General features: G+C 33.1%; 2 protein-coding genes and 1 long non-coding RNA gene across 3 annotated transcripts; 2 read left to right on the top strand and 1 right to left on the bottom strand.

The window, feature by feature from the left end:
• The first annotated feature begins 1,660 nt into the window (after nt 1-1,660).
• LOC122583007 (agamous-like MADS-box protein AGL62) lies at nt 1,661-2,540 on the top strand. Its single transcript, XM_043755440.1, has one exon. It carries the CDS (start codon nt 1,836-1,838, stop codon nt 2,355-2,357), a length of 522 nt encoding a protein of 173 aa, XP_043611375.1. The 5' UTR covers nt 1,661-1,835; the 3' UTR covers nt 2,358-2,540.
• A 1,343-nt stretch (nt 2,541-3,883) lies between these two features.
• LOC122582867 lies at nt 3,884-8,732 on the bottom strand. Its single transcript, XR_006321265.1, has 2 exons — nt 8,405-8,732; nt 3,884-5,458 (listed from the first exon to the last, which is right to left on the bottom strand). It is a non-coding gene; the product is annotated as an uncharacterized LOC122582867 (long non-coding RNA).
• Nucleotides 8,733-11,431: 2,699 nt separating this feature from the next.
• LOC122583549 (agamous-like MADS-box protein AGL62) lies at nt 11,432-11,955 on the top strand. The gene is made up of 2 exons (XM_043755943.1): nt 11,432-11,595; nt 11,652-11,955. Exons 1-2 carry the CDS (start codon nt 11,432-11,434, stop codon nt 11,953-11,955), a joined length of 468 nt encoding a protein of 155 aa, XP_043611878.1.
• Nucleotides 11,956-13,466: the final 1,511 nt, after the last annotated feature.

Here is a 13,466-nt window from a genome sequence, read left to right as displayed (position 1 = left end):
ACGAAAATTGTACTACATTTAAACTAAATTTAGAAAGAATTTTTGTTCCATCCAGGTTAAAATATGTTATATTTACTGGGTCGATATGGTTAATTTGGCTATTTATAAGAGCATTAAGTATTGTTCAAGGATACAAAATTATCCTGAATGTCATCTCAGCGTCATATCAAACTTTACCATTTAATCAAATTTAAATCATTATATAGACGCATAACACTATTTCTTTTAAATATATATACATGTATATAAATTACATAAGCTATTTTTAAATGAATTTTCTAATTTAATAACACAAATAAAACATATTAGTATTGACTGGTAAAGAAATTAAACTAAAAAAAAAAAAAAAGAAGCACTACACTCTGTTTCAGGCTTCCATCTCCACTATTTGTAATTTGATAGACACGTATTCTACTTTTCTAAATATATATAAAAGAAAAACCATATATATAAAAGAGAAACCTTAATTAATAATTAAAGAAGTATAGACTTTTAGAGGTAATTCAATTTTTAATTAGAGCCATTAAATCAAATGATGATATAATATACCTTATTTAATGTTTTTAGATTTAGTTTTATTTTAAATTTAAATTATTTTTATTTCCATATTTTAAGCTTGTAGACGTTAATAATTAATTTTTTTAATGATACAATTATGGAAACTAATATTTTCATATTTTACATTATTTTTTTATTTTTAAAGATATTTTAAAATTTTTTTTATAGTTTTTATTGAATTTTATTTTTGTATAGAAATTTTATCATATAACTAATTAAGTTTGGTTATAAGGATTTTTGTATAGAGTATTTATCATATAACGTCTTTATTAATCAATGTTTTGAAAAGCGGACCTGATGTCAAACCGACCTTTTTAGTAAATAACTAAAAAATCAAATATGGGGTATATAGTAAGTTATCACAATTATATATCAGAAAAATAAGTGTAAGAAAATTGCAATGATATTATGGATAATTTTATGTTAGATTAACACAACATCCGATATATAGATTGATAATTAAATTGCTTAATAAATTTAGTGTATAACTAAATTATTTGAGGAAAACGTTAAATCACAAGTACAATGACAATGTTGACATATCCTGATGAAAGAAAGACATCAAAAGAAACGAAAACCTTACTTAGCGAGACCTTTAATAGATGATGTAATCATTTTTTTAACTGTCTGGTCACTGTTAACCGTAATTCAAACGACCACTAACGTAATTTCATGTTTTTTAGTGGTTTAATTTTTACCTGTTTAAATATTAGTTAACGACTTATTATATTATAAAAATTTAACATGTCATTAGTAATATATGTTTCTCGCGTATTACGCGGGTGATAATCTATTTGGTTTCCTAAATAATACTAATGAAATTGGAATATAAATTTATAAACTATTAAAATCAAAAGAAACACTCTATTATTTATCACATTTCTCTCTATAATATATATTGTGTTTTTTAATCCATCTCCATACCTTCGTTAAATGTTAACTTTTTTTACTTATAAAAAAATACAAACGCTAACCGCGTTTTTACAATCACAAAAATAAATATACTCGTTTTACAATTATCGTGTTTTTACAATTACCGCGTTTACGAGTATTTTCCATCCCTGTTTTTTCTCGGTGACAACTTTCCATTTACAAATTTACTTACACCGACCTCTTAATCGGACATCATCATAAATCTATACATACAGGACATCTCATATTCTATATTTTTATAAATAGCGCTCGAAAACCCATCATTCTCATATCTTACTTTTTACTGCCAAAAATTTACCCCCATCGAATCATCTTGTGCAAGAATCATCAAGAACACCACCACCATGGAGGATTTAACCCACATTGCAGATTCAAGTATTGTGATCAAGAAAAAGAAAACTAAAGGTCGTCAGAAAATCGACCCTACTAAGAAAATCCTAAACCCCACCAGTCTTCAAGTCGCATTCTCTAAACGACGAACCGGGTTGTTCAAGAAAGCCGCTGAATTGTGCGTTTTGACCGGCGCCCAGATTGCGATTCTGACCCAATCTCCCGGTGGCAGAATCTTTTCATTCGGTCACCCCAATGTGGATGTTGTCGTTGACCGTTTACTTGATAATAAGGAGTTGGAGGAAGAGATGAAGAAAGGCGAAGAAACGAGTAATTTAATGTGGTTCGATCAGCCGATTGATGGGATGAATCTTGAAGAGTTGGAAGAGTATCTGCATTCTTTGGTTGAGCTCAAGAACAATGTCGACACAAGGGCTCATGAACTTATGATGATCAACACAAATCCAAGATTCTTGGGCCCGAATTTCGTTGATTTGGGGTTGCAGAATGGTTTTTCACCTTTGGGTGTTCACTGAACAGTGGTTTTGAGTTGCAACATGTGGAGAAATTCGGAAAATTTATGTTCTAGTTTGGTAAATATTCGAGGTTTATCATAAAAGTTATAGTCGTAATATATTTGTGTTGTTAGTATTGAAGTTTATAACAATTTTGTAAAAGTCTGTGTAATTGGAATGCTATTTTGATAAATTTGATTGATTGATTGCTGTTTTTGTGTTTTTTTTAATGTAATTGAATTTGAGAAATATGATTGATTATTTTATTGGTATCTTGTGTTTTGAATTTCTAGTATCCAGTATTGGTTCCATTGTTGCCATAATTAGTTGTTTTCAGTATTGAAGTTTAAACACATAAAAAAGATTTGAACTGCAGGTCAACCCAATGCAGACTGACCCGTTTGACCTCTACTAAAAAAGTACTACTCGTGTATGTTTTGAACTGTTATCCAGGATGTCTCGCCCCAACCCATTACCTTTAGTGAATAGTGAACATTGTGCTTGGATCCTGACTTGTGTTTACCTTTTATGAAGTAGGATTGGTTTGAAATAGAGTTCTGGAAAGCACAATCAGCGTCAGAGTAGAAGATAACAGAGCCCTTTTTGTTTACAGGTTGAAATGATCTTTGTAACCATCTGCGTAAATGTTTGTCGAGATAATATATTGGACCAGAAATCTTCTACATATTCTTTTCCCTGAGAATGTGTGAACTATACTAGGACTTGAGTCTATTTAGGTTTGCTGAATGTCATAAGGAATACAGATTGACACAAGCATTTACAACAAATGGGTTATCTGTTAACATCCTTGTTATAAAGCAGCTGCGGGAGATCTTCAGCCATCACTTATGAATGGATGAATTTAGGTTGTGTTTAATCTGAAACGGGTCAAATAAGAAATATAAATATGTAATGTAACATACTTGATAAACAGGTGCTTAATAATTTATTTGACTACTGTATAAACCAAGAACAACTCATGCATACATATGTTTGCAATATTGACCCGATTACAATGAACAGATTAGTTTAGGTTGTGATTTAGCTAAAACGAGTCAAATACGAAATAGGTTAACTGGTTCAAAGAGGTTGAAAGTCACTAAAAGTTTGTTTTTTTTAAATTAACAACCACCTAAGCTGATCTGTTACAATTAAGACTACTACTAAAGAAAGGAGCTTTTGTGTTCATGTCCTATGTCTAAAGACAAAGAGAAATAACAAAAAATAACAGATTCAGAAGACTCCTTTTAAGAAAAATGTCATGATGGACCTGGGCCAACGCAACCTGAACCGGCCCGACTCAACTCTAACTCTAAAATATCCTGCTTCATCCCGAATGAAGTTTGACCTATTATCTGACTCACAGGCATTTTCAGGTGTACATATGATCAATATTTTACCTATTAAGACTTGACAGAAAAATCAGTTATATGTAACTTGATTCTTCCAACATAATCAGTGCAGATACATGTAACTACAAACGGGTTATTTAGTAACATCCTTGTGAAACAGGTGCTTAATCAAGATACACAATGATAAATAGGGTCTGTCGTAAGAGTTCACATGAAACTTATATAACTATATACACCAAGAACAACCCATGCATACATATGTTAGTAAATTTACCCAATTACCTATGAACGGATCAAGTTAGGTTGTAGTTTATCTGAAACAGGCCATATACAAAAAAAAAGGTAAAGAGAAACAGGTCACTTGGTTCGATGTCAATAAAAGCCCTCATTTGTTGCTGCAAATCCAAGGAAGCTTTATGAATTTCACGTAGTGAACCTAAGCCAAGGCCTCCGAGTTCTTCAGGTTGGACAACTTTGTTCCACGATACCCAACAAGTTTTTTTTAGAATCCCCTTTGCCACCTCAAAAAAAAATCTCTTCGTAGCTGATCTAGCTTCTCCAATACCTGTAAAGGTACCTTATAGATAGAAAAGTAATAAGTTGGTGAAGAATTAAGGACTGATTTGATCATAGTCACTCTTCCACCTGACGACAGGTTATTAGCTTTTCAAATGGATAACCTGCTTCTACAAACATCAATAATAGGCTGCCAGTTTTTTACCAAGTTCATATTCCCACCCACCGTTAACCTAAGGTACTTAAAATGGCATAACACCGACCCTGCAGTAAAGTAACCCTGCCATTAACCCTAAGGCCCGAAGCAAGGTAAAAACATCTAAGAGTTCTGCATAGGTTAAGGGCATTAGCATTTGACCATTCTCCAAAGAACACCAAGTCATCTGCATTTTAGCCCGTTATGGAACAAGCCTTTTTCATGACTCTAGTAAGTGCTTCAATGGCGATAATAAAAAGAAATGGGGACAATAGATCCCCCTGCCTAAGTCCCTGAGAGCACTGAAACTCATGTGTCGGTGACCCGTTTACTAGGACTGATGCCCGTGCAGAAGATAATGAAGCCATGATCCATGTGCACTAAACTTGCGGGAAATTCATCAGCTCCATAATTGAAATCAGGAAGGTCCAGCTCAGAGAGTCGAAGGCTTTTTCTAGGTCCACTTTAAAAATCAACGCTTGTTTTTTTTTAGATTTTTTAAGCCAAGTCACTACCTCATTGATAATTAATGGTCCGTCTAGAATGCTCCGTTACTAACACCTTTGAAATGATTTTGTTGATGCATGCAATTAACCTGATAGGTCTAAATTCAGACAAGAGTTGCGGGTCTTTGACCTTAGGGATAAGTGCAACATCTTAGAATTCGTTAAACAAGTTGTAAAAGTCATCTTTTAGAAACTCCCAGTCCCAGCAGCGCCTTAAGAAAAAGAAATTCATCCCGTCCGGGCCCGGGGTCTTATCCCCAGCACAGGCCCATACCGCCCCTCGTATTTCATCCGTAGAGAATGGTCGAATAAAAAATGCAGCATCAGACTCATATAGTTTGGAAAGGTTAGGACAAATGAGATTCAATAAATATTGTAGAAAAAAAAAAGAGAGGACCTTCTGCTTAATGAGGGGAGGATCTGTAAATAATCCCGTGGAAAAAAGATGAGTTTTCATCATTAAAATTGGGCCCATCTAGCTCTAGATTTCTGCTGGAGATTTAATTCCTCCTCAAAAGAGTTTATAAGACGCTCTCTGTTCACATTCCACATCTGTAAGTGATCGACCTTCTGCCTCAGCTTCAAGACCCGAATTTGAATTTTAGTTAACATGATTGATTGGTGTCTTATGTTTTGAAATTGTAGCATCCAGTATTGGTTCCATTGTTGCCATAATTAGTTGTTTTCAGTATTTAAGTTTAAACACATAAAAAAGATTTGAACTACAGGTCACCCAATGCAGACCGACCCGTTTGACCTCTACTAGAAAAGTATATGTTTTAAACTGTTATCCAGGATGTCTCAACCCAACGCATTACCTTTAGTGAGCATTGTGCTTGGATCCTGACTAGTGTTTACCTTTTTAGAAGTAGGATTGGTTTGAAATAGAGTTCTTTAAAGCACAATGAGTGTCAAAGTAGAATATGTCAGAGCCCTTTTTGTTTGAAGATTGAGATATCTTTATAACCATCTGCGTAAATGTTTGTCGAGAAAAGCAGAAAACTTTCACATGTTATTTTACTGAGAATATGTGAACTATTTTAGAACTCGAGTCTTTTCAGGTTTGCTGACTGGTATAATAAAATACAAATTGATACAAGCATCTACAATATGAAACTGCAAATGGGTTATCTGCTGTTATTAAGCAGGTGTTGGGAATTTTAACCCATTTACTTAAAAATGGATCAATTTAGGTCGTTTTTAATCTGAAACAGGTCAAATAAGAAATATGTAATGACATAAGAAAATACACGATGCGACAAACATTTACAACTAGCAATGACAAATGTGCTCATTTGGTAACAATGTCACATACTTGTTAAACAGGTGCTTGATGAAAATACACAATAATAAATGGAATCTGACGGAAATTATTAAACTATATACCAAGAACAACATATGCATACATATGTTTGCAGTATTGACCCGATCAGGCAATTACTATGAACAGATTAGTTGAGGTTGTGGTTTATTTAAAACGGGTCAAATACGAAATAGGTATATGAGGAACGGGTCAACGGGTTCAATGAGGTTGAAACTTGAAAGTCACTAACAGTCCGTTTTTTAATAAGACAACCACCTAAGCTGATTTGTTTGATAATTAGGACTTACCAAACAAAGGTGTCTTTGTATTCATTACCAATTTATAAAGACAAAAAAAAAAAAAAAAAAAAAAAAAAAAAAAAAGAAACAGACCCAGAAGACTACTTGTAAGAAAACTATCATAATGGACCTGTGCCAACCCAACCTGAGCCTGCCCAGCTCAACTTTGACTCTAAAATATCTTGCTTCATCACAAACTATGTTTGACCCATTATATGACTCACTGGCATTTGCAGGTTTACATATAATCAATATTCGATAGTTTACCGATTAAAACTCAACAAAAAAGCTTTATACGCAACCTGATTCTTCCAAAATGATCAGTATAGATACATCTAACTACAAACGGGTTATCCGGTAACATCCTTGTTAGACAGGTGCTTAATCAAGATACACAATGATAAATGGGATCTGTCGTATGAGTTCACATTAAACTTATTTAACTACATACCAAGAATCGGAGCTTGCCCGGCTCAACTTTGACTCTAAAATATTCATCACGAACTATGTACGACCCATTATCTGACTCACTGGCATTTGCAGGTTTACATATAATAAATATTCGATAACCTATCAACACTCAACAGACTAACTTTATATGTAACCTAATTCTTCCAACATGATCAGTATACATACATGTAACTACAAACGGGTTATCTGGTAACATCCTTGTTAGACAGGTGCTTAATCAAGATACACAATGATAAATGGGATCTGTCGTATGAGTTCACAAAACACTTATTTAACTCTAAACCAAGAACCCATGCATATATATGTCAGCAATTTTCACCGAATTACTGATGAACGGATCAAGTTAGTTGTAGTTTAACGGAAACGGGCCATATACGAAATAGGTAAAGAGAAACAGGTCAATTGGTTCGATGCTAATAAAAGCCTGAATTTGTTTAATTTCTATGAAAATTATGAGTAGAAAAAAAGTGTTCTTGTATGCGGTTCCTAATTTGAAGGCAATAAAAACTGTTCAGAAAACTACTTTTAAGAAAACTGTCACAGTGAACAAGAAGCTGTTAGTGGGACAACCCAACTTAAGCCAGCCGGATTCAACTTGTACTCCAAAATAGCTGGCTTCAACCCAAACTCGTTTTCATCCACTATCTAACTCGCTCGCACTTTCCAGTATTAGTAGTACTATCAGTAATCGACAAAATTCCAAGTTATATCTAACCTAATTCTAAAATTTAAAAAATAGCAAACCCTACATGGGCGCCAAAGCTTATGAGTGACAAGTTATGAATAGTACTATCAGTAATCGACATCAAAGAAAATTCCATGTTATATCTAACCTAATTCTAAAATTTAAAAAATAGCAAACCCCTATGTGGGCGCCAAAGCTTATCAGTGACTAGTTATGGAAACTAAGATGTTACCAAAAGAGAACTCCTTCAATGCACGGGAAGTATCTTATAACATAGCAATTGATGCCGCATCAAGTGCATTAATAGAGCATAGCTTATCAAAGGATCTAGTGCAGCCATGCCAAATCATCATCCATACATGATAATTCTCTCGATCGTACTGACTACTGAACTTAAAATCGAGAAGAGCTAGTGATTCCCATAGGTTACATAGCGACAAATGAGCACGAGGGTTGAGTGCTAAACAATCAGGGAAGTTTACTTTGGCAAATTCTTCACTTGTCAAATCAAATGACATGATTATTTTCCACATTATTATTAATCCTATCCAATATGCAATCTTAACAAGCTTAAGGTCAAGATTCCGAGGACAACCGCCAAAACCAACAACAATCCTATAGTCCTGTTCGCATTTGTTCGGTACTGTTTTTCTAATGGAAATACAAGCCATAACAACTACCAAGTATACCTGAACGATAACTATAAATTCGGCAACCGAATCGGGAACGAACACACTAACCTTTTGATGATGAGGGAAAGTGACGTCATCATCATCGACAATGGAATAATATCGCCTGTGCAATCGAGTGTCTTTATAAGTAGATGACGATTATGCCCCTGATGTCGGAGAATATGAGCCTTAACAAACTCCTTGCTGTCGATTACAGACTTCCATGCCTTTGAGACCGATCTGCACCGAATTAACGATTTTGTATCTGGGACTCTTCGTATGATTTCCGTTTGGACTTCAAAAGTCTGACATTTTTTTTATTCGGTGGTTTGGGGAGGAGCCGAGTTTGGTTCTTTGGTGGATTATTTGTACTTAAAACTGAGAAAATACATTGGGTTGAGTAGGGATGGGGTTAAATATTACTCATAAAATTATAAATTTATTTTAGTTATTTTTTCTTTTTGACATTTGAATTCATATTTTGATTGAATCTGCCACTGGAAAATGCGAGAAACTCTTTTTTTTTTTTTTAAAACTGAATCTACAATAAATGAAAGACGATTGGGTTGTCGTGTTCGGGTTCGGATTAAAAAAATAAAATAAGTAACGTCCAATGCCGTCTTTCACGGGTTTTGGGTTCCAATACCTCGACGGTGTATGGGGAGGTTAAGATGTAGACAGTCCTACCCCTACCACGACTGTATAGAGAGGCTGCTTCCAGGTTCTATCTAAAGATAGAAAATGACTTCCGGCCTTGCAAGGGATGAGGATAACGGGTAGAAAATTTTTGACCCTAACCTATCTAACAAAAAAATTTCAAGTCAAAAATTTAAACTTAACCCACGACCGGCCAACTCGAACTCAACCCATCAACTTGGAAAAAAAAACTGGGTTGGCAGGTTGATTTTAAGTCAAACAAGTTATATGGGTTGTGGGTTGGTGAGTTGGCAAGTAGATATCAGGTGAAATGGGTCATGTGTTCACGGTTTACCGAGTCAAATAGGTTGTTGGGTCGACTTATTAAAAAAATTATATAAAATTAAAATATTTTCAGGTTAGCAGGTCGACTGTTAACCCAAAGGGACCCAAACCCAACCCAAAAAAATCAAGTTAGTGGGTTAGCGGATTAACGGGTTAATATTTCATAACCCTAACCTGATTTTCCCGGTTTGGGTTGAAGTTGAGTTTCGGGTTGAATTGATATTGACAGCCCTAGTTCCTAGTCAGAGAGATATGAGGATTGTCAAAATTCTTCCAAAACAAACTCTTAATTATACTTCATAATATATCTTTATATTTAATCTCTTATAAAGAGAATTGGATTAAGACTTTAAGCATATTTTTTGTTCAAACCTTTCAACATCTTTATGGTTCCCAAAATGTCTCTCTACACACTATAACACTATTTAATGTATGTGTAAATATTATATTGGTTTGTTTTTTGCTTTATTATATTAGTTCAATATTTTTGTTATCAATTTGTAATTGATTCTAATTTAATTAACATTAATCTTTTTATATGGTTTTAAAACAATTGATAGAACCTTATAATCTATAATTTTGACACAATATATAACCAATGTATTCTTCCAAAAAAGTTTTAAAAAAAATTCTGCTAGAACATATGGATACTATGCTCGTGTTCTTATATAGGTGGAGAAAGTTCCATGACTTAACTTATATAAAAATTGTATTGTATTTGAATATATTTGGAAAGAAGTATATTGTTTTTAGAATATGTTACATATAGCAAATATGATTAAGTTTTTTTTTTTTTTTTTTTTGAAAATATTACCCTTGGTCTCCTGAATTTTTTGGTAAGTGTACAACTAATTAATGCATCTTAACGAAAGTCCTTAAGACTTTGTTTAGAAAAAAAAAAAAATTTACTTAAGAAATAAGAATTTAATTGATTTAAGCAAACTTTATGTTTTTTTTAGTTAATAATCTAGATTTTAGACCCGTATCCAACACTGGACACATGGTTTACGATATTATCATTATTAGATTTTCATACATATAAGTCATAAAAGCTTATAATTTTGAAGGTATATGGTTCTAAGTGTTATATTTTGCAAGTTGTAAACATGTTCGTCACTATCATTATTAGATTAGAAATATTGATGGAATTGTTTGTCGTAGTCATTCCACAAAGCACATGCTATAATAATTCCTCTATTATAGAATGTTTTAAAACCACTTGTACTCATAATGTGATATTATTATGAAAGATAATTAAGAATTAAAATATAAACATAATTGTGAGCATGTACTTGACATTTAAGTATATTTCACAGACCGATAACACAAATAGGTTTATTTTCAATCTTTTATCTTATGATAAACAGATTGTGTTTAGGATAATGATGTTGTATATCGTCATCTATTATTGTGTTTGAGATAAGTAATTATGGCTAAAAAGTGTAATTTTTTTTATGGAAAACAAAAAAATGTAAATTAATGAGACTTTATATATAAATTAAAAATAAATACTAATATAATATCATATTTGGATAATGATTATTAGGATTTTTAATTTATATTTAATTTAAATGATGACATAAGCGAAAGTTAATTTGATAAAATTAAAGGCTTTGATTGTTTAATAAGTCATTAGTTAAACTGTCTTATAATACAGATAAGATAAAATTAAGATAAAAATAACCGTCAATTATCTACTATTTAAATTTAGATAACACAAAAAGACATTTATTTATAGATTAAGCTAATGAGTAAAAAAACGAGCCCTAACTTTTCTATTAAATGAGCTTTTGGACACAATTATATTATGTTTTTTAATCCATCCCCAACCTTTGTTAACTTTTTTTACCTTTAAAACAGAAATCCTAACAACCGTGTTTTTACAAACACAAAAATAAATACTCGTTTTTAGAATCACCGCGTTTTTGACCTATTCACTAATCAGACATTCAGACATCATCATAAATCTATACATACATACATACATACATCTCATATTCTATTTCTATAAATAGGTCAAGAACCCAATAATCTCATATCGCTTTTTACCGCCGAAAGTTTACCCGCTTCGAAACCCATCGAATCATCTTGTTCAAGAATCAGATCGAAAACCCCATGGAGGATCTAACCCACATTGCAGATTCAAGTATTGTGATCAAGAAAAAGAAAACTAAAGGTCGTCAAAAAATCGACCCTACTAAGAAAATTCAAAACCCCACCAGTCTTCAAGTCACATTCTCTAAACGACGAACCGGGTTGTTCAAGAAAGCCGCTGAGTTGTCCGTTTTGACCGGCGCCCAGATTTTGCGATTCTGACCCAATCTCCCGGTGGCAGAATCTTTTCATTCGGTCACCCCAATGTGGATGTTGTCGTTGACCGTTTTCTTGATAATAAGGAGTTGGAAGAAGAGATGAAGAAAGGCGAAGAAACGAGTAATTTAATGTGGTTCGATCAGCCGATTGATGGAATGAATCTTGAAGAGTTGGAAGAGTATCTGCATTCTTTGGTTGAGTTCAAGAACAATGTCGACACAAGGGCTAATCAACTTATGATGATCAACACAGATCCAAGAATCTTGGGCTTGAATTTCGTTGATTTTGGGTTGAATAATGGTTTTCCAATGATGGGTGTACACTGATTTTTAAAATTTTTTGATGTCCCCAGTGGTTTTGAGTTGCAACATGTATAGAAATTCGGAAAATTTAGTTTCTAGTTTGGTGAATATTCGGAGTTTATCATAAAATTTATAGTCGTAAAATATGGAATTGTTAGTATTGATGTTTATAACAATTTTGTAGAAGTCTGTAACTGGTATTCTATTTGATAAATATGATGATTGATTTGTTTTAATGTTTTGAATATAATTGGATTTGATAAATATGATTGATTGGTGTTTTTATGTTTTGAATATAATTGGATTTGATTAATATGATTGATTGGTGTCTTATGTTTTGACCTTGTAGTATCCAGTATGTAGTTACATTATTGCCATAAAGATTTGATAATATGATTTAATTAGTTGTTTTTAGTATTCAAGTTTAAACACACCAAAAGGATTTGAACTGCAGGTCAACCCAACGCAGCCCGACCCGTTTGACCTCTGCCAAAAAGTATCTATTTTAAACCGACTTGTATCTGATATCAGAGCCCTCTTTGTTTGAAGGTTGAGATGATCTTTGTAACCATCTGCGTAAATATTTGCTGCTTTTAGTATTCAAGTTTAAACACACCAAAAGGATTTGAACTGCAGATCAACCCAACGCAGCCCGATCCGTTTGACCTATGCCAAAAAGTATATATTTTAAACCGACTTGTATCTGATATCAGAGCCCTCTTTGTTTGAAGGTTGAGATGATCTTTGTAACCATCTGCGTAAATATTTGTTGCGATAATATATTAGACCATAATACTTCCACATATTCTTTCACTGAGAATATGTGAACTAATTATGAATGGATCAATTTAGGATGTGTTTAATCTGAAACGGGTCAGATAAGATATACTGTATGTAATGACATAAGAAAATACATGACGCTACAAACATATACTACTTGCAACTACAAATGTGCTCATCTGGTAGCAATGTAACATACTTGTTAAAGAGGTGCTTAATCAAGATACACAATTATAAATGGGATCTGACATAAGAGTTCACATGGAAATCATTTAACTACATACCAAGAACAACACATGCATACATAACACATATGTTTGCAATATTGACCCGATTACTATGAGCAGTTAGTTGAGGTTTTGGTTTAGTTAAACCGGGTCAAATACGAAATAGGTATATGAGGAACGGGTCAATTGGTTCAAAGAGTTTAAAAGTCACTAAAACTCTAAAAGTCCGTTTTTGATAAGACAATCACCAAAGAAAGGTGCTTTTGTATTCATTACCTATTTCTAAAGACGAAAAAAAAAAAAACAGATCCAGAAGACTACTTATAAGAAAATTGTCATGATGGACCTGCGCCAACCCAACCTGAGCCTGCCTGGCTCAACTTTGACTCTAAAATGTACTTCATCACGAACTATGTTTGACCCGTTATCTGACTCACTGGCATTTGCAGGTTTACATATGATCAATATTCGATAGTTTACCTATTAAGCCTCAACAGAAAAACTTTATATGTAACCTGATTCTTCCAA

The sequence above is a fragment of the Erigeron canadensis genome, chromosome 9 (assembly GCF_010389155.1).
Source record: "Erigeron canadensis isolate Cc75 chromosome 9, C_canadensis_v1, whole genome shotgun sequence".
NCBI lineage: Eukaryota > Viridiplantae > Streptophyta > Magnoliopsida > Asterales > Asteraceae > Erigeron > Erigeron canadensis.
The sequence above is the reverse complement of the archived record's forward strand: the minus strand, read 5'-3'. Positions and strand labels throughout refer to the sequence as shown.

Bases quoted from the DNA above. Each gene is read 5' to 3' on its own strand.
- LOC122583007 (XM_043755440.1), top strand. From the start codon at position 1,836: ATGGAGGATTTAACCCACATTGCAGATTCAAGTATTGTGATCAAGAAA.
- LOC122583549 (XM_043755943.1), top strand. From the start codon at position 11,432: ATGGAGGATCTAACCCACATTGCAGATTCAAGTATTGTGATCAAGAAA. The intron at 11,596-11,651 runs GTCCGTTTTGAC...TCCCGGTGGCAG, and splicing joins TTCAAGAAAGCCGCTGAGTT to AATCTTTTCATTCGGTCACC.